Source organism: Gorilla gorilla, chromosome 1, assembly GCF_029281585.2.
Source record: "Gorilla gorilla gorilla isolate KB3781 chromosome 1, NHGRI_mGorGor1-v2.1_pri, whole genome shotgun sequence".
In the NCBI taxonomy this organism is placed as follows: Eukaryota; Metazoa; Chordata; class Mammalia; order Primates; family Hominidae; genus Gorilla; species Gorilla gorilla.
The window spans coordinates 189,616,502-189,635,442 of record NC_073224.2 but is presented as its reverse complement, the minus strand read 5'-3'; the positions used below and the strand labels follow the sequence as shown (position 1 = coordinate 189,635,442).

The 18,941-nt window shown below is 45.8% G+C and overlaps 1 protein-coding gene and 1 long non-coding RNA gene across 2 annotated transcripts in view; one reads left to right on the top strand and one right to left on the bottom strand.

Annotated features, from left to right (window-relative positions):
• LOC134757290 (uncharacterized) overlaps positions 1 to 9,405 on the bottom strand; it is a 69,558-nt gene extending 60,153 nt beyond the window's left edge. The window contains exons 1-2 of the long non-coding RNA XR_010131091.1: positions 9,302 to 9,405; positions 1,476 to 1,584 (exon numbers count right to left, since the gene is read on the bottom strand). This is a non-coding gene — a long non-coding RNA (uncharacterized lncRNA). The remainder of the gene's footprint in view (positions 1 to 1,475; positions 1,585 to 9,301) is intronic.
• On the top strand, positions 1,696 to 2,752 carry LOC101153405 (small ribosomal subunit protein uS5-like). The gene is made up of 2 exons (XM_063706746.1): positions 1,696 to 1,815; positions 2,285 to 2,752. Exons 1-2 carry the CDS (start codon positions 1,696 to 1,698, stop codon positions 2,717 to 2,719), a joined length of 555 nt encoding a protein of 184 aa, XP_063562816.1. The 3' UTR covers positions 2,720 to 2,752.
• Positions 9,406 to 18,941: the final 9,536 nt, after the last annotated feature.

Below are 18,941 nucleotides of genomic sequence, written 5' to 3'. Positions count from 1 at the left end.
ATTATTGACATTCCTGAAGGAAAAATAACATTTTTATGGCATCTGACACTCTCAAACCCCTAACCTCATTTTCCCCATTGAAGCAATTGTCTCTATAATTCAATTTTTTATAATACAAGATTTCTTAAGAATGCAAACTCCACATCCTAAGAGAGCATAGCACACAACTGGTATCCTTCAGGATGTCTGTCTTTCCCTGATTGAGCTCCCCAAGGGTGAACATAGGTCAGCTCCATAGCTGGGGCCTTGGAAACCAGCACAGAGACCAGTCCAGAGCCTGGCATGGAGCAGGTGCCCAAGAGCTGTTTGCTAGGTGCTGCCTCTGCCACCACCTGCCATCCCTCCTGAGAACCCACCCTTTATTTCTCTTCTCTGTCATGTCCTTTGGTAAATGTAACATCTCCAGCTGGTTTAACCTCCCCTGATCTGTCTCCTGCAAACAGCCTGAATCATTGCATGCCAGAATTGCCCAGAGCCCTTATTCATGTGAAATCAACACACACCATCTTATGCTGCCACCACTACCATTACAAAACTCTTAGCAGCCAATAGAGAACTGAGTTCAAATCCCACCTCTCCTTGCCACCAAGGAGGCCAGGTGGCAAGCCCTGGATTACACAGGTCCCACAGACCCTATCAGCTCCTTCTGCTTTCATACACAATTAATTTAGCAGACCCCAGAAGCTCCCTCAAGGCAGGAAACAGTACCCTGAGAGGAGGGCAGGTGGCTCTGATGGTGGCCAAGGGTTTGAATAGGCCAGCCAAGTCTACAAACTTACACACTGAACTAGACCTGCTGTTTGCCTCAATTTCTCTCTAAAAGCCCAAGACCACATTAGCCATGGGATGGTGACACTTCTGCTCTGGTGACACCACTGACAGTCCTGCACCAAGAGCTGGAAGCACTGGGCATTACCTTCTATTCACACAGTCGGCAGCTGTGTGACTTTGACTTCCCCTCTCTGAGCCTCCATTTCCTCACCTGTCCTTCTCCAGGGATGCTAACACCTGCCTTGCACAGTTATTCAAGGATCCCATGACCTATTGGGCATAAAGTACCTAACACAAGACCTGGTCCACACAGGTGTGCTCAGTAAATGGAAACTATTTGAAGGTTATGATGATGGTGGTGATGATGATGATAATGATGATGATGATGATGATGATGAAAATCTCTTCTCAGCAAAGTGAGACCAAGGCCTCAGTGAGATTTGGAGCCCACCTGAATAAGCACTGAGCATGTTTATCCTGATGGGTCAGGGGACACTATTAGAAACCAGGGTGAACCCAAGTGCTACTGAAGGTTATTATGCCCAAACCTGCCCTGCCTTCACCTTCTTCAAGTCCTTGAGTAAAGAAAGTAACCAGGACAATAATTAGAAAATAGAAAGTTAAGTGACACTGATTTTTAACAGAAGCTTTGGCCCCAAACTCAGTGCTGAAAATTGAGCAGGCCTATGGTGAAGTCTCCTTACCTGGATGAGGTGAACCCCTCTGGTCAGAAACTAAGCAGGCCCCCAACTTATTAGTTCAGCCCATGACCAAATGGAAGTCCCAAACATTGGCAACACAGCCCCTCTGCACCTGGATAAACAGAGAAGGAGACCAAGGATGAAGGAGAGAGGCTGACCAGTGTCTTAAGAAGAGCAGGAATGGAGCCCAGACGGCAGTGGGGGAGAAAGAAAGGCCACAGCCATGGGCAGACCTTGGTCACCTCTGAAGTCTCTAGAAGCCCCTGGCCCAGAAAAGATCCCTCAGAACACCTCTCCTCTGAAAGAAAATAGAGGGGCCCCCAGATTCCCCCAGGGCCTCTGGGTGGGCCCAGTCCTCTGCGGCTGGCATGGGAGCTGCAGTACATGCTGCAGGCCCCGAGCCCTCCCACTTCATTTCTTGCTGTCCCTGTGTCTCTGCTCCAGCCAGGCCAGCCCCTTGCTGGCTACAGCAGGCAGCAAGACCTGGCTCTAAGGATTCACACAGACACTGTGCCTTGGGATTCAACCCAAATCCTTTAATCTGGTGTTTCAGGCCCAGGTCTCTCCTCCCTACAGCACCAGACACAGTGCACCTCCATTACATTCATCCACATCCCCATCTTCCCATGCTCATTCCAATCTCTGTTGCCTCCAAGGAGCCCGCCCTGCCTGCCCCAGTCCCCTCCCTCTTCTGAGCCCTCACCATTCTTCCTCTCTGGTCCCTCATTTGATAAATCAGCTGTAAAATCTTTCATCAGAGAACACCTTGTATTGCTCTATCTTTACTTAGGATCCTGATTCCCCAGCTCTAGAGAAAGCCCCTTGAGCTCTTAATCTGGCCAAGCTTCAGTGGAGCCATCATCCTGACCAAGCTCTCCATTGTCCTCGTGCGCAGAGGCTACTGGGGGAACAAGATCGGCAAGCCCCACACCGTCCCTTGCAAGGTGACAGGCTGTTGCAGCTCTGTGCTGGTGCGCCTCATCCCTCCACCCAGGGGCACTGGCATCGTCTCGGTGTCTGTGCCCAAGAAGTTGCTCATGATGGCTGGTATCAATGACTGCTACACCTCAGCCCAGGGCTGCACTGCCACCCTGGGCAACTTCACCAAGGCCACCTTTGACGCCATCCCTAAGACCTACAGCTACCTGACCCCCAACCTCTGGAAGAAGACTGTATTCACCAAGTCTCCCGATCAGGAATTCACTGACCACCTCGTCAAGACCCACACCAGAGTCTCTGTGCAGTAGACCCAGGCTCCAGCTGTGGCTACAACATAGGGTTTTTATATAAGAAAAATAAAGTGAATTAAGCCTGAAAAAAAAGGATAAAAACTGAAATGGATTGAAACACATCTTATGTATTTAAACCCATATGAACTCATTATGAGTTCATAATGATACAAAGTAATCTCATTGATTACCTTTGGATAATGCTAGAGAACAAATTCATTATTTTTAAAACTGAAAACAAATAGGGAGAATCAAGCATTTACCCTGCCTTCCCTGAATGAACAGTACCTCAGGCTAACCAAGTAGTTTATGAAAGGATGTTACCCTTTATAAAAGTCCAGCTAACAAACAAAAAAACGATAAATGATTACAGCTAAGTGCAGGGGCTCACACCTGTAATCCCAGCACTTCGGGAGGCCAAGGTGGCAGATCACTTGAGCCCAGGAGTTCGAGACCAGCCTGGGCAACATGGGGAAACCTCATCTCTACAAAAAATACAAAAAATTAGCTTGCCTTGGTGGTGCATGCCTGTAGTCTCAGCTACTCGGGAGATCGAGGTAGGAGGATCACGTGAGCTGGGAAGTCGAGGCTGCAGTGAGCCGTGATCATGCCACTGCATTGGCGCAAGACTGTCTCAAAATAAATAAATAAAAAATATTACTAATATGCAAATTCTGAAGAAATAATGGATCTAGTCAGTAATCATCAACGGCTGCTAATAACAAAAAGAGAGATGACAATTAGGCAGTTTGTGCTCCTTGGTAAAAGTTTGCAGCACCACCTCCAAGGCGTTCTTGCCAAAAATCAAATCTGAATCTGATGAGACCTCTAGATGCAGCTAGTGATATACAGGAAACTCAGGGAACAGATGAACACATTAAACACCACCATGGGATTCATTCAGCAAAATCCAAATGTGGAAAATGGATAAACAACCCAGTTTCTTCAACAAATACACAGCTGAGGAAAAATAAGAAGAGGGATGAGCATATACATTAAAAACAAATAAAGACACTATGAGCCAATTGCAACATATAAAATTATTGGGATCCTGAATCAAACAAATTGTAAAACAATAAAATAAAATTATAAGTTAACCTAGGAAGTTTAAACACTATATATTTTATAATATTAGGAAATTTTTTATTATTTTTAGGTATGGTAATGATATTATAATTATATATTTTAATGCATCATTATATTGATAGATGTGATGATATGCTGTTTGGGTTTTGTTTCAAAACAACCTGGAGGCAGGTTAGGATGAGAATAGTGAGCAGCAGCAGGTGAAACAAGATTGGCCACGGGCTGATAACTGTTGAAACTCGCTGACAGGTACATTGGGTTCACCATGTTATTCTCTCTATTGTTGTATAAGTTTGAATTTTCAATAATAAAACATTTTTTAGAGAGCAGAGACAAAATAAAAATATTTCCAAACAACAACAAAAGAGAGATAATGAAGAAGTCGCAATTGTTCAGATGGAGGCCAGTGATGCCATGAAGACAGAGCAGAAGCAGCCTGGAAATGCTGACTCTGAAATGCCACACACCGTTGTTTAAATATCCAACCAGAAATCAGTGTGTCTTGGAAAGATCATCTCTGGGTCAGTAAAGAAAAACATCAAAACTAAACAAAAAAACAAGTTCCAACACTGCCATGGAGATCCCTTCCTTATGCTTTTTATCCTGGAGAGTGGTTGCTTATCTCTCCCTTGTGTTTCCTGTCCATAAGCCAGATCTGCTTCTGTGACAGTTTCCTCAGTCCCATGGTGATTCAACTGTGATGCAGCAGTCGATACCTTGGAAACCACTGGAAAAGGGAGGAGACCCTGATGTGGGTCCCAGAATGCTTCTCAGATTAAACGACTTCACTTCTCCTGCCAGAGAGTAACTGAAGCCTACAGAGCTGAGGTCACTCACTAGTGCCCAGTAGAGCCACCTGAGAAAGCAGGGAATGGAGAGTCAGTCAGAGGACCCTGGAGCTGAGCCCAGCCCTGCACTCCCTGGGCAAGTGACCCTAGAAAGCCTTTGATTCCCTATTTGTAAGGTGGGGCCTGCAGTCACACATGCATCACACAGCAACATGCAAGCACACATGGCATGCAAACTCCTGAGTACGTTACAATTCCTGGATGGTGGTTATTTATTATTTAGACAATTCAAGCCTGGTGCCTCCTACCCAGGGCCATTCTACGGTGCCATCACCAACAACAGACATGACCTGAGCATCTACTCAATACCAAACATGAGTCTTCTCTCCTTTCTTTCCTGGTCTTGTGTGAGACACTATCATAGTCTTCTCCTTGCTAATGAATCCTGCCCCAAAATAGCCTGGGAACTGAGTCTCCACTACCTGAAGAGGTGCCAGGATGAGCACAGACTATGGCCTCTGCCTTATATTGGGCTTCCTAGAGATAGATTCTGGAACTAAGAGTTGTGTGCAGAAGGCTCACTGGAGAGTGCTCTTTGGAGTTGCACCTGCAGCTGGGCATGGGGCCAAGCTGACCCATAATGAATTACAACATCTCAGTCTATCCTCTATGGAACTTTGGAGCTAGGGTGGCCCCTCAGAATTGTCTCAAGTTGGGGAAAGAGGGTTGGGCTTTTATATCCCTGCCTCAGCCAATCATGGTCACAGCCACCCCTGAAGGGAAGAGTATGCTAGAGTGAGGCAGTTCCCATAGCCAATGGCAATTTCCAGTGAGCTGACACAGGACTAGCCAGCAACCAAAATCCCCAGCAGGTGGCGGGTGCTGTGTCGACCCTGGAGAGGGGATCTAGACAGAAACACCACAGTATCCACTACAACTTCAGAGAGACCTGAGTTTCAAACTTGCTTCTGTCAGTTACAGCTTTGTCACCTTTGTGGAGATCTGCTGCTTACTGGATATTGGGAGTCTTAAATAAAAAAGACTGGATAAAATTGTCTGGATAAAAACGAATTGGATAAAAACTGAACTTTAAGGCTTATCTTCTTGCCTTCTCTATACTCTCTCCCCTTAAAATGACAGGAAAAGAGAAGATATAAACCCATAAGGACAGGAAGAAAGGAAGAGGAGTCATTTACGGATGACAGAGTTCAACAAATTTCTATAAGATTAAAGGGAGATGGAGGTGTGAGTGGTAGAAGCCACAACACAACCTAAGCTTTCATGATCCACCAACACTGGGTGAGCATTCTCAGGGGAGCCACACTCGCCAGTCTCTCTACAAACATTATGGGCTGAAAACCTCGTCAGGTAGGCTGTTCCTTCCAATGCCCAAATACATCTCTTCCAGTTAATCTGTCTGCTTTCCCAGAAACAATTGCTTATTCCCAAACTTGTTTATGCCAGTGGCACTTGCTTTTGTAATTATGTGATTCCATTTAATATTAATAAGCCAATAAAATATGGTTGTAAAAAGGGAGTTGTTTTATGAAAAACTATGTTGGACACTTTGAAAGACTCAATGAAAGCAGACTGCCATTTAAGAAAAAATGTTTATCAGAGTTACAGACAAGCAGTTGTAATAGACTTGGAGGAAATCACATAAATCTAGAAGGAATCCGTACTCAGATTGTTCCATAAGCGCCTTTTAAGTTTTAGTTGCACAATAAAGGTGAACCTGGAAACGGTAGACAATGTTTTATGCATTGGGATTTGTGCAAGAAAGACCTTATAGAATTCCAACTAACAGGTCCATACTCAAAGAAAATGGAATAGGCATCAGTATGTTTTCAGTCAAAATAAAATAAAATCATTTTTAATGATTTATTGCTTGAAACAATTTTTTTTGATTAGTCAACTGGTTTCTACTGAGTTAGATAAGACCTGCAGAAGATGTACCAATGAGAAGAAAGGCAACTGCCTGTAGAGGGGGAAAAGGGCATGAGATTTGAAGGCCAGAAAGGGCTGAAAACAGCAGGATTAACTGAGAATCTGCTTAGGGAACAGCCAGATCCCCCTGCCCCAGCCATCTTCCCACTCTATAAAAAACATGGCAGTGACTCCAGACCTATCACTATATGCCAGGTTAAAAACTTTACATAAATAAACTCAACAACCCATGCAGTACTATTCTTATTAGGCCTAATTTACAGATAGGAAACAGGCAGAGAAAGATTAAGTGACTTGTCCATGGTCATATAGCTAGAAAGTGGCAGAGTTGAGATTCAAACCCAAGTGATCTGACTCCAGAATCCATCCTCTTCACCATATCCATCCTACCTTACTGAAGAAACAGGGCAGTCCCAAAGAAAAGAACTCCCCTTTTTTGATATTTATGTGTCCCCCCCCCCACCCCCCACCACAAAACAAAAGGCCAAGTCCTGTCTGGTCCACCCAGAGGGAAATCAGCCCCATCTGCCTTCACAGACATCCAATGCCAGTCAACTTCTTGGACACTTATCCTTAACTATGGACAAAAGCCAAGGACCAGTAAAGATTAAAGAAGCCTCCATCCAACAGGAGGAGAGATGCAGAACCACATAGAGACCACAATAAAGCAACCAAACAAAAGAGGGAAGCTGGAGGAGACAGAGATAAGTCAGCAAACAGGAGGGGAAAAAATCACTATTGATATCCTCAGAGAGATAAATACAGAGGCTGTATCTATGTTGTGGGGTGGGGGGAAGGAAGAACAGAGAATGAACAAGTATGATAGCTGAAATTAAAAATTCAGTAGAATGGTTGGGACATATATATAACGAAATAGCCTAGAGAGTAGAAGAGAAAGACAAGCAGAAGGGAAATACAGAAAAGTGAAAAGACACAGGAAAAGCAGTGCTGGAGGCCCAAGCTCCAACTCGCAGGAGTTGTGGAGAGCAAGCAGACAGAAGACTACTAAGGAAAAATAAAGTTTCACAGGACTGAAAGACAAGTTTCCACATTGAAAAGGGCCACCCAGAGCCTAGCACAATGAATGATAAAAGCCACCACGTGACATGTTTTGTGAAATTCCAGAATTCCAAAGATTAAAAAAAAATCCTCAAAAACAGCCAGAGAGAAAGAAAAGCTGCACATAAGGAACATCAATCAGAAGGCATGAAGCTTCTCAAGGGTCACTCTAGGTGTTCGAGACAGTGCAAGGCACCCATGTATAAAGGAGAATGATTTCCAACCCAGAATTCTATGCTTAGCTGAATTATTGATCAAGTGCAAGGGCAGAATACGGAAAAGTCCACATGGATGAAAATTCCCCCACCCCTGCCCAATTTCTTAGGAAGCAATTAAAGTTTTCAAAAGAAGGGAGCAAACCAATAGAGACAGAGGACCATGAAATGATCCTGGAGAGACACCCTTGGACCAGAGGGTTCCTGCAGACAGCTGGGTAGTGCAGTTTGGGAGGGAGCATTCCTCAAGGCAGAATACCGAACATGACAGAGGAGGTTTTGTCGGGAAGCTATAGGATGAGAAGCCGCGGCAGTTCTGATACAGGTTTTGGGAAAACTAACAGCTACATTTTCTTAAAAGGAATGCTGATCACTGAATTACCTAAAAATAGTGCTTCAGATATACCGGGCATGCGCATGGAGCTGGAAGACAGCTAATTCCTTATTTATTCTAACAGGGAGACAACAGATAAAGTCTAGCGTTGGTAAATTAAGAAATCGCAGCATGAGCATATTATTTTGAAGTATGAGGGTAAATGCCAGAAAATACAGGTAAAAGTGGCTAAAGTGGTTGCCATCAGAGTGCAGAACTGGGAGGATGGATTGGGTGAGGCAGGAGATGGCTGTTTTTCGATAAAGAAAAAGCCTTTCCATTTGCATCCAGCCCGGGCCTCAGATTTCCTGAAGCACTTTCACATACAATATGAATTGGTTTCCTCAAGAACCCCGCATTACAGAGACAGGAAACAGAGGCCCGGACAGAACAGTGACCGCTCAAGGTCACGCAGCAAAGCCTGGGCCCCCAGCGCTGGTTTGGTAGACCCCATCCCCACCCCGCCACCCCGTCACCCCACACCCAGAACCACACCCAGAACCAGAAACCAGCTAAAGGCCAGCTGGGGCGCCAGACGACTCGCCCTGCCCCGTCGACGCCCCAGACGGTGTTGCCGACCTCCGCCCCGCAGCGCTGGTGTGGGCGCGGCCGGACCTCACTCAGCCTGCACTGCCCCGCGCCGCCCGCCGCGTCCACACTGTCCTTGGGAGGACGCGCGGGGAAGCCGCGCACGATGCGGCAGCACCCCCTGCCGGGCTCCGGACGCTCCGCTCCCAGCCGGCTCGGCGAGTGCTCCGGGAAAGGGGTCCGGACCCCACACGCACTGGGGTCCAGGACAGGCTCTCGCTCGGGCTGGGCTGACTCTGGCCCGCCTAGGCCCCGGGCACGCTGCAATGAAGGTGGTACCCTCACCACAGTCACAGAACGTGTCGGCTGCCCGCGCGTTCTCCCAAGGACAGTGGACGGGAGCTGGGGCTGGAAAGGGTAACGACCTGCCCAAGGTCACACAGCACCGCAGTGGCACAGCCAGGACTGGCACCCACACCTCCCGCGGAACCTTGCAGGGGCCCAAACCACCTGGGTTCTAGAGCTCCTTGAACTGGCCTCTTGGGCTTTAGGGAAGAGCTGGGGACGAGGGAATGGGGTGGGGCCACACCACATTAGCACGGACCCTTGGGTGACTTGGGCGGGAAGTGCCCCGTCTCGGGGCGTCGCGGCCGCCTGCGCGCGCGTGACCTCCAGGGGTCCTTCTGGCGCTCCTCCAGCGCTGCGTGCGGCGCTGGGCTGCGGCTCACCCGACACACCGGCGGCAGCCGCGGCTGCCCCCTACTGGCGGAAGGAAGAGTCGCCGCTCCGGGGCCCTTGGCGGCCGCCGCTCTTCGCGCCTCCTTGGCCTGGCTGACACCCTCCCACCCTCGGGGGAGACCCCGCGCTCTATGCTCACTCGGGGAAGAGAGGCTCAATCACGGCCCGGACCAGCACTAGGGACCTAAACGCTCTTCTCAGTGTGCGTGAAGCCAGGTCCTCAAATCCGCCTTCAGTAAGAGCAGCACAGGGTCGTGGGTAAGAGCATGGACTGCAGAGCCAGACTGAATGAGTCCTGGCTCTGCCTCTCCTCAGCTGTGTTACCTTAGGCAAGTTACCAAAACTCTGTGTGTCTCAATTTTTGCTACCACAAAATGAAAGTAGTACCTAATACATAGACATTGTATGTATGTGAACGCTTAATTTAACTGCATAGCAACCCTATGACGTTGATACAGTTATTCCCATTGAATGATGAGCCACAGACAGGTCAAGTAACAACCAAGTTTACGCAGGAAATAAGTGGTGGAGTTAGAATAAAAATCCAAGTAATCTGGCTCCAGGATCCCTGCTTTTATACACCATGCTAGACCCGGATGGTAATAGAACCCACATTTTAGGGTTGTCCTGAGGGTTCTATGAACTGACGGATGTAAAGTGTTTAGAATGGTGACTGGCACACAGTAAGCAGGAGGTAAGTGTTCACTGAGCACCTACTGTGTGGCAGCACTGTACTAGGCACCTGGGATACAGCAGCGAGCAGGCTGATCTAGCCACACCCTAGTGAAGCTGCCAGCCTAGAGAGGCAGACATTGAACAAGCCTGACAAACATTTAGGGTGCCCTGAGATTGAGGATCCCAGGTCAGAGGGCGGCCCAGACCCATACCCAGCCACTGACAGAGGGCCAACCTCAGGGAAGAATCCAGTACAGAAATCTCAGAGTAGGAGACAAATACCCCAAGCTGAGAAAGGCACTCAGAGGAGGTGCCTTCTGACTTGAGCCTTGAGAGCTAAGGTCTTTGCCAGGCAGAGGTGAGATGGGATAAGGCCCCTCCTCTTGCAGCCATTCACTCCGCCCCCACCTGGAAGTCCTCAAGTCCCCCCTTCTAAGGCAGGAATCACTGGCGAGCTGGTTTGGATCCACAAGACAAATTATCTTGGTTTAAAGAACCACTCCCAAAGCCCACAGAGAATATTTTTCCAGGTGGGGGAGAGGTGTGATGAGGGGAGCATGAGGCCCCAGAGAGATTAACTCTAAATGGGCCACCTCAGGAGGCAGAGAACTCATCCCCATCAAGGTGGACAAGAGGCTGGAAAGCCACCTGCAGGTGTCTTGTGGGGGCCTCCCTGGGCAGCCAGAGCAGTGGAACAAGCTAACTTCACTGGTTTCTCTCTGTGACAAATCAGATTGCCCTTTCAAAATGTCCTTGTTGATGCCCCTCGGAGGGCTGCGTGGATCTCAGCCGCTCTTCCCCCGTGCCAGCCAGTTTAATCAGATGGCTTTCCTCCGGACTCCTGACTGCAGCCTGAGCTTGCCAGAGAAGGGAGATGTTAATCAGGTAAGGATGGATTCTAGGAAAACAAACAGGAGAACTTTGGTGGGCTGGACAAGCAGCAGACATTTGTTGAGCCCTTCTTTTGTGGCAGATCCCTTACTAAATGCTTTACATTTACGATTTTATTCTTAATCCCCAGAGCAGCTGTGTGAGGCAGAAGTAGTATTTATTATTCCCCATTGTCTATGTGATTGAACCAAGACTCCGGAAGCGGCAGAACTTACCCAAGGTCACAGGGCTGGCGAGCAGCAGAGGCAAGATTTGAAACCAAGTCTGGGTGACATTAGAATGGGAATCTTTTCCACCACATTCCAGTGTTTCCTTAGAGGAGCCTGATGCAGGGTAGAAGCGATAGGGGAGCAGAGGGTTGGGGAGAAAAAGATGGAGGAGGGGTTTTTGCCAGGCAGGCAAAGACAAAGAAATGCAGGTTGGAAGGAGACAATGTCTCAGCCAAGGTCTTCATTTTCTCCTAGGCCACATAAAATCAGCTGGGCCGAGGCCTCCTCCCTCTGCAGGGTATTTTTAAAACCACCCACCTCTAAATTTCTTCTGTTCCTGTGCTTTAAAGTTCCTCTAAAAAGTTGGAATAAATTTGCCTGTCTTTTCTCCCAGACAAATGCAGAGGAGGAAAACAAAAAGAACACGTATTTTATGAGCGCAAATTTGGGACAGTGACACCTCCAATCATTATTTTATGGCATGATGATATACAGTAATTAGGTGTCAAGAGTAATCTATGGCCACAAGAACAGAGTCATCTCTGGGGAAAAAAATGCTCTTTCCTCCCAGAAGGAAATCTGAGTGTGGAGAGGGAGGGAGCAGGAACTGAAGCCTGCAGAAGGCAACGCACAGCTGCCTACTGGGCATGAGGCGAGGAGGCCCAGCAGCTGGGATGGTGCTCCTGGGGGGCGGGAGGAAGGGCCCTTTCCTGGGGGTCAGGAGGAGGCCTAGATATGAGTCTCACCTCCTGGCTCTGACACCCCTTTCCTGTAACCTTGGACAGAACTCATTCCCTCTCTGGAAGACATTTCCTTTAATTGCCAGGACCTGGAGCCCTCCTGGAAGGTTTCCTGAGAAGTGGAGCTGGAGTTGGGCCCCAAGACATGGGAGGATGTGGATGGGCATGCAGAAGCAAGAAAGGCCTTCTGGGCTAAGAAGCTGGCCCAGGAAAAGGTATGGAAGAGGGAAATCTGCCTTGAGGACCCACTTATGGGGAGAATTGTTTTTAAGACAGCATCATTCACAACAGCTGCCAATTTATTCTTTTATTTCTCTGAGATAAAATGCTGAGTTTTTACCTTTGTTTTCTTTCAAAAACACTACCTGAAAGGGCACTTTGTATCTGATGACCTGGGCTCAATTTATCTCTACCACTTCCTCAAGCAAGTAACTTAGCCTTTCAGCCTCCGAAAGAGGTATAATTTTATCTGAGGCTATTGTGAGAATTACATGAAATAATATAACCAATTCCTAGGCCAGGGCCTGGAATGATCCTCTCCCAGACCTTCACATGGCTGGCTTCTCCGTGTCACCCTTCAAACCTTAGATGAGTCAAAGGTTTCTCAGGGAAGGCTTCTCTGACCACCCAGCCTGGAGGAGGCGTTCCAGTTCCTTCCATCTCAGCATCCCCTTCACCTCCAGGGTAATATTACAAATGAAAGTCAACCTGTTCATCCATTCAGCTGCCTGCTGTCTGTCTGCCCCACAAGAATATAAGCTCCATGAGGGCCCTCTGTCTTGTTTGCAACTAGAGTGCCCCCTAGCACATGATAGGTGTTCAGTTAAATTCTTATGAAGTAAATGAATAAATATGGAACACAGTAGGTTTCAATAAATGTTAGCTTTGTTCCTTACCCTGCCTCACCCTGTCATTTTTACCTTTCTCCTTTAGCCAGGATTCCACTGGAGTGAAGCAGAGAAGCCCAGACCGTATGGCCTGTCTTACAGTTCTCTAAGACTTGACATCTTCAGCCTGTACTGTCTCAGGTTAAACTGAGGCATCTAGAGAGGGTCAGTATCTTGCCCAAGGTTACACAGCTCATAAGTGACAAAGCTGGAACTGACACTGTAGCAGCAAGTCCAGCTACAGAGTTTATGCTTTCAAGCACTATACCATATGCCTCTCCTAACTAACACTATTAGGAGTCCAAACAGCTCTAACTACTTCACATATTTTTAATTTAATTTTATTTTATTTTATTTTATTTTTGAGATGGAGTCTCGCTCTCATCCAGGCTGGAGTGCAGTGGCGTGATCTCAGCTCACTGAAAGCTCCGCCTCCTGGGTTCACGCCATTCTCCTGCCTCAACCTCCCCAGTAGCTGGGACTACAGGCGCCCGCCACCACGCCTGGCTAATTTTTTTTGTATTTTTAGTAGAGATGGGGTTTCATCGTGTCAGCCAAGATGGTCTCGATCTGACCTCGTGATCTGCCCCCCTCGGCCTCCCAAAGTTCTGGGATTACAGGCATGAACCACCGCGCCCGGCCATATTTTTTATTTTTAAGTGATCACTATTCTCCATTATCTTTTCTTTTATGGTTGGGAGAAACTGAGGCTCAGAAAGTTTATGAATCTTGCTCAAAGTCACCAACAAGTCAGTGGCAAACCTAGCCTCGAACGAAGGTGGACTTGACTCCAAACTTATCAGTATATTTTTAACAAACTTTATTTTTTAAGAAGTTTTCGTTCACAGCAAAATTGAGCAGAAGGTACAGAGAGTTCCTGTATACCCCCTGCCCCCACACACAGCCTGTTCCACTATCAACATCCTGCATTAGAGGGCTACATTTTTTACCATCAGTGAACCTACAATGACATGTCATTATCACCCAAAGTCCATAATTCACATTAGGGTTCACTCTTGGTGTTGTCTCTGGGTTTGGACAAATTTATAACACATATCCACCATTACAGTATCATACAGAATATTTCCACTGCTCTAGAAATCCTTTGTGCTCCACCTATTCATCCTTCATTCCCCACTTGGCATCTTTTTTAGTGAAGTGTGTGTTCAGGTCTTTTGCCCATTTTTAAAATAGGGTTGTTCATTTTCTTACTGTTGAGTTTTAAGAGTTCTTTGTGTATTTTGGATAACAGTCCTTTATTTAATGTATCTTTTGCAAATATTTTCTCTCAGTTTGTGGTTTGTCTTATTCTCTTGAAGGTGTCTTTCACAGAGCAGAAGTTTTAAATTTTGATGAAGTCCAGCCTGTCAATTATTTCTTTCATGGATCTTGTCTTTGGTGTTTTATCTAAAACATCATTGCCATACCCAAGAGCATCTAGATTTTCTCCTATGCTATCTTCTAGGAGTTTTGCTATTTTTATTTTACATTTAAATTTATGATCCTTTCACAAAATTAACAAAAATGAGCTAATTTTTGAAAGGTTTAAGGTCTATATCTAGATCAGTTTTTTGCCAGGTGAAGCTTCAGTTGTTCTAGCACCTTTTGTTGAAAAGACTGTCTTTTCTCCATCGTATTGCCTTTGCTCCTTTGTCAAAGTTCAGTTGACCATATTTATGTGATTCTATTTTGGGGCTCTCTGTTCTGTTCCAATGATCTATTTGTCTATTTTGCCAATACCACACCATCTTGATTACTGTGGCTTTGTAGTAAGTTTCGAAGCCACGTAATGCCAATCCTTTAAATTTGTTCATCTCCTTCAATGTTGTGTTGGCTATCCTAGGTGATCTGCCTCTCCATATAAACTTTGGAATCAGTTTGTCGATATCTACAAAATAACTTGCTGGGATTTTCACTGGGATTGTATTGAATCTATAGATCAAGTTAGGAAGAATTGTCAAATAGATAATATTGAGTCTGTCTATCCATGAACATGGAATATATCTCCATTTATTTAGTTCTTCTTTGAGTTATTTCATCAGAGCTTTATAGTTTTTCTCACACAGATGTTTTACATATTTTGTTAGATTTATACCTCAGTATATAATTTTTCACAGTGTTAATGTAAATGGTAATGTGCTTTTCATTTCAAATTCCATGTGTTAGTTGCTGGCATATGGAAAAATCATTAACTTTTATATATTAACCATGTATCCTGCAACCTTGCTAAAATTGCTTATTAGTTCCAGAAGTTTGCTTTGTTTTGGTTTTTTTGTCGATTCTTTCAGATTTACTACACAGATGATCATGTCATCTGTGAACAAAGATAGTTTTATTTCTTCCTTCCCAATCTTAAATTTGTTATTCTCTTTTTTTTATTATTATACTTTAAGTTCTAGGGTACATGTGCACAGTGTGCAGGTTTGTTACATATGTATACATGTGCCATTTCTTGTCTTATCAGATCGACTAGAAATTCTAATGCAATGTTGAAAAGAAGTGAAGAGATGAGACATGCTTGCTTTATTCCTACCTTAGTAGGAAAGCTTCTAGTTTCTCATCAAGTATAATGTTAGCAGTAGTTTTTTGTTTGTTTGTTTGTTTGTAGGTTTTCTTTATCAAGTTGAGTAGAGTCCCCTCTATTCCTAGCTTGCCAAGAATTTTTTTTATCATTAGTGAATATTGGAGTATGTCAAATGCCTTTCGGCATCTCTTGATACAATTGTGTGATTTTTCTTCTTTAGCCTGTTAATATGAATCACAATAATTGATTTTCAAGTGTTGAACCAGCCTTTCATACCTGCCATAAATTCCACTTGGTCATGGTGTAAACAAGCGTCTCAATACTTTTTTAAAGTTTTCGTTATGGACATTTTGAAAAATATACAAAAGTAGGGAGAATGGTGAACCTGCATGTACCCATCTCCCAACTTCATCAGGTACCAATCCCTGGCCAGTCTTGATTCCTCTACATTTCTACTCAGTCACCCCTTCCAAACACTTGGGTTGTTGGGTTTTTTAAGAATCAAATTCCAGCCGGGTGTGGTGGCTCGTGCCTATAATCTCAGCACTTTGGGAGGCCAAGGTGGGTGGATCACCCGAGGTCAGGAGTTCGAGACCAGCCTGGCCAACATGGTGAAACCTTGTCTCTATTAAAATTATAAAAATTAGCCAGGCGTGGTGGCAGGCACCTGTAATCCCAGCTACTCGGGAGGCTGAGGCAGGAGAATCACTTGAACCCAGGAAGCGGAGGTTGTAGTGAGCCAACATTACGCCATTGTACTCCAGCCTAGGTGACAAGAGCAAAACTCCATTTCAAAAAAAAAAAAAAATCAAATACCATTCATTTTATTCCTAAATATTTCAACATGTATCTCTAAAAAGCAAGGATTTTTTTCTCTGTTTCAAACAAATACCCTAACCTACCTTAAAATTTTAACAATTTATTAATATCATTGAAAATTAAGTCAGCCAGGTGTGGTGGCACATGTCTGTAGTCCCAGCTACTTGGCAGAAGCTGGGATCCGAATAAAGGTCTACTTGGAGTCTAAAGCTCAGCACCACCCACCCTATCCCAGGCCATCCCTCTTCTAGAATCACAGACTGAGCCTCTCTCACACTTGTTGATGGCCACCCAGCCCCTTCCAGTGAGCATGTCCATTCAGTTTACTTCCACAGTCACTGAGCCAACAGTGCTGCTCCGAACTACCTAGGTGGATACCCAGGGTCCAGTACCAGGCCTTTCCCAGGTACTGAGGTTTGTGGACCAGAAGGAAAACCTCCACCTTCTGAACCTCAGAGGTAGACAGAGAGGCAGGGAGAAGAGGGTCTCCAGAGCACTAAGAGGAAATCAGCTATCTATCCGACACCTTCCCCTTCTCTCTCATTTCCCCCATTCTCCTCCCCTCCTCTTGGCCTCCCCTTCCCATTCTCTCCAGTTTCATCCCACTCACCTCCTTCACCCCCATCTCCTCCTCCCTCCTCCTCCCACTCTCCTCCTTCTCTCTGCCTCTGTCCCACAGCCACCTGCACCCACCATCCCTACTGACAAACCCCCTGATCCCCTTCACCAAGTGTCTTCAACAAGTGAGGGGAGAAAACATAATTTAAACTTGAGCCTCAGGAGAAAAAGACAAAGGAGGAAAGCAGAAATGAGAGTGGCTCCTGCAACAAGGAGTTGTCACTGCCTTTTAGGTCAGTGCCAGCAGGGAGACCACCCTGGATCCTGTCATTCTCTGGGCTTCTTATCACCAGCAACCTGTGCCCAGCCCTACTAAAAACCAGGAGGGAGAACAAAGGAAGAAAACAGGAAGAAAAACAGGTGTGCGGGGGAGGGCTGAGATGTGTGAGTAATATCACTTAGTTTTAGCCACCTCTAATTTTCCATCTTGTCATCACATACAATTTCTTCTTCCCTCTCCTCCCCATTCCCAGCTGAACAATGATTTCCAAATTAGTGGCTCATTCTGGCTTTATCATACAATAAATCTGTGGGCAGCGCACTTCTCTCACGGAAGACATCGAGTAAGTGAGTGCACTAAAATGGGCCCCCATCTTCTGAAAGAAAGGGAGATTAGGGGTGCTTGTCATCTTTAGCTTCATGACCTTAAGCAAGTTATTTGGCCTCTGGGCATCAGTTTTCTCATCTCTAAAGTGGGGATATATATAGTGGCTCTCTCATAAATTGATGGAGATTGAAGGAGTTACTATGTGTAAAGCACCTACAGTGCCAAGTACATAGGATTAAGTGCTCCATAAATGCTACCTAAGTTATTACCATGATGGACAGCATCCTCAGCTGCAGCTCTGTGGCTGAACTCTGCCTGTCTGAAGCACGGGCTGCTCCTGGGGGCACAGAAATGCTGTCTGAATACTCTTAGATTTCACTCAGGATACAGACTAAAGCTCAACTCTCATGCCTCTGGGGTTTGCATGTGCTTTTGACCCAGGGCACTCTTTTCCTCCTTCTCCTTCTTCCTCTTTGAAGAGCTGTGCATCTTCAAGACCTAGCTCAAATGTCACCTGTTCTAGGAAGCCTTCCTGACTTCCCAGACCATTAGTCCCTCTTTGCTCAGTGTACCTGTGTCACGTTGTGCAGAACCTTTACCTAAGGAAGCAGAAGGGCTCTCTGTGTCCAAGTTGTGGTTAGTATCTGTTCAGCCACTTCTGCGCAGCAGGTGGTGAATACATGTTCCCTGTGTGGAGCTCAAATATGGATCCCCTGGATGATGGAGATTCGTTGTTAATTCATTAGCCAGCATTCCACCACAAAGAGTTAGTGAGGACCTGCTGTGAACCAAGGACTAGGTCCTTGAAGTTTTAATCTATAGCTGAAGAATTACCTATGTCAAGAAACAGTCTGTACCACAACATGCTAAACCTCAACCATGTCAGATGTTTGGTAGAAAACAGGACACACAATATCCTCACACTCAGAGTCTTTGTTCTATTCAGGCCAGCTTGTAAGTCAGTAGACATACACAGAGAGAAAGAAAATACAGAAATACAGCAAACCTAAGATAGATTAAAACCAGCTGTCCCCAAAGGGGATAAAAACCAGCATTATGGATCAACCATTTGTTGCTGGAACTTTACATTCCCTGTGTCATCTCATCCCCGTGAGGCAGGGACTATTATCATTCCCTAGATAAGAGAGCTGAAGCTCAGAGAGGTAAAGTGACTTCCCTAGGCTCACAGTCAAATGTGGCAGATCTGAGACTGCAGCCCAGTTCTGTCTCACTGGGAAATGTGTGCCTTTTCTGCTTTATGAGGCTGCCCCAAACACGTGCCAGACGCCATCAAATAATCTCCCTTCCCTCCGTTTGACTCGGCTGCCTCCTGAGCTTCGTTCACATCCTGAGGTTATTTATGAGTTCACCATTAATCAGAGATCAGTTGTCCACATATATTCTGACTTTGCAGCATCCATGAGGGAAAAAAAAGACCTCCAATCTATTCAAAGCTCTGTGTCAGCAAGGCCACCTCTAATATACAGGTGTTCGAGCGAATTACCATAGACAGGTGTGTCAGGGACTCCGTCAGATGGCAGACAGGACTCATGTAAACAAGAGAAATAAAACTGTCTGCTGCACATTATAACAGCT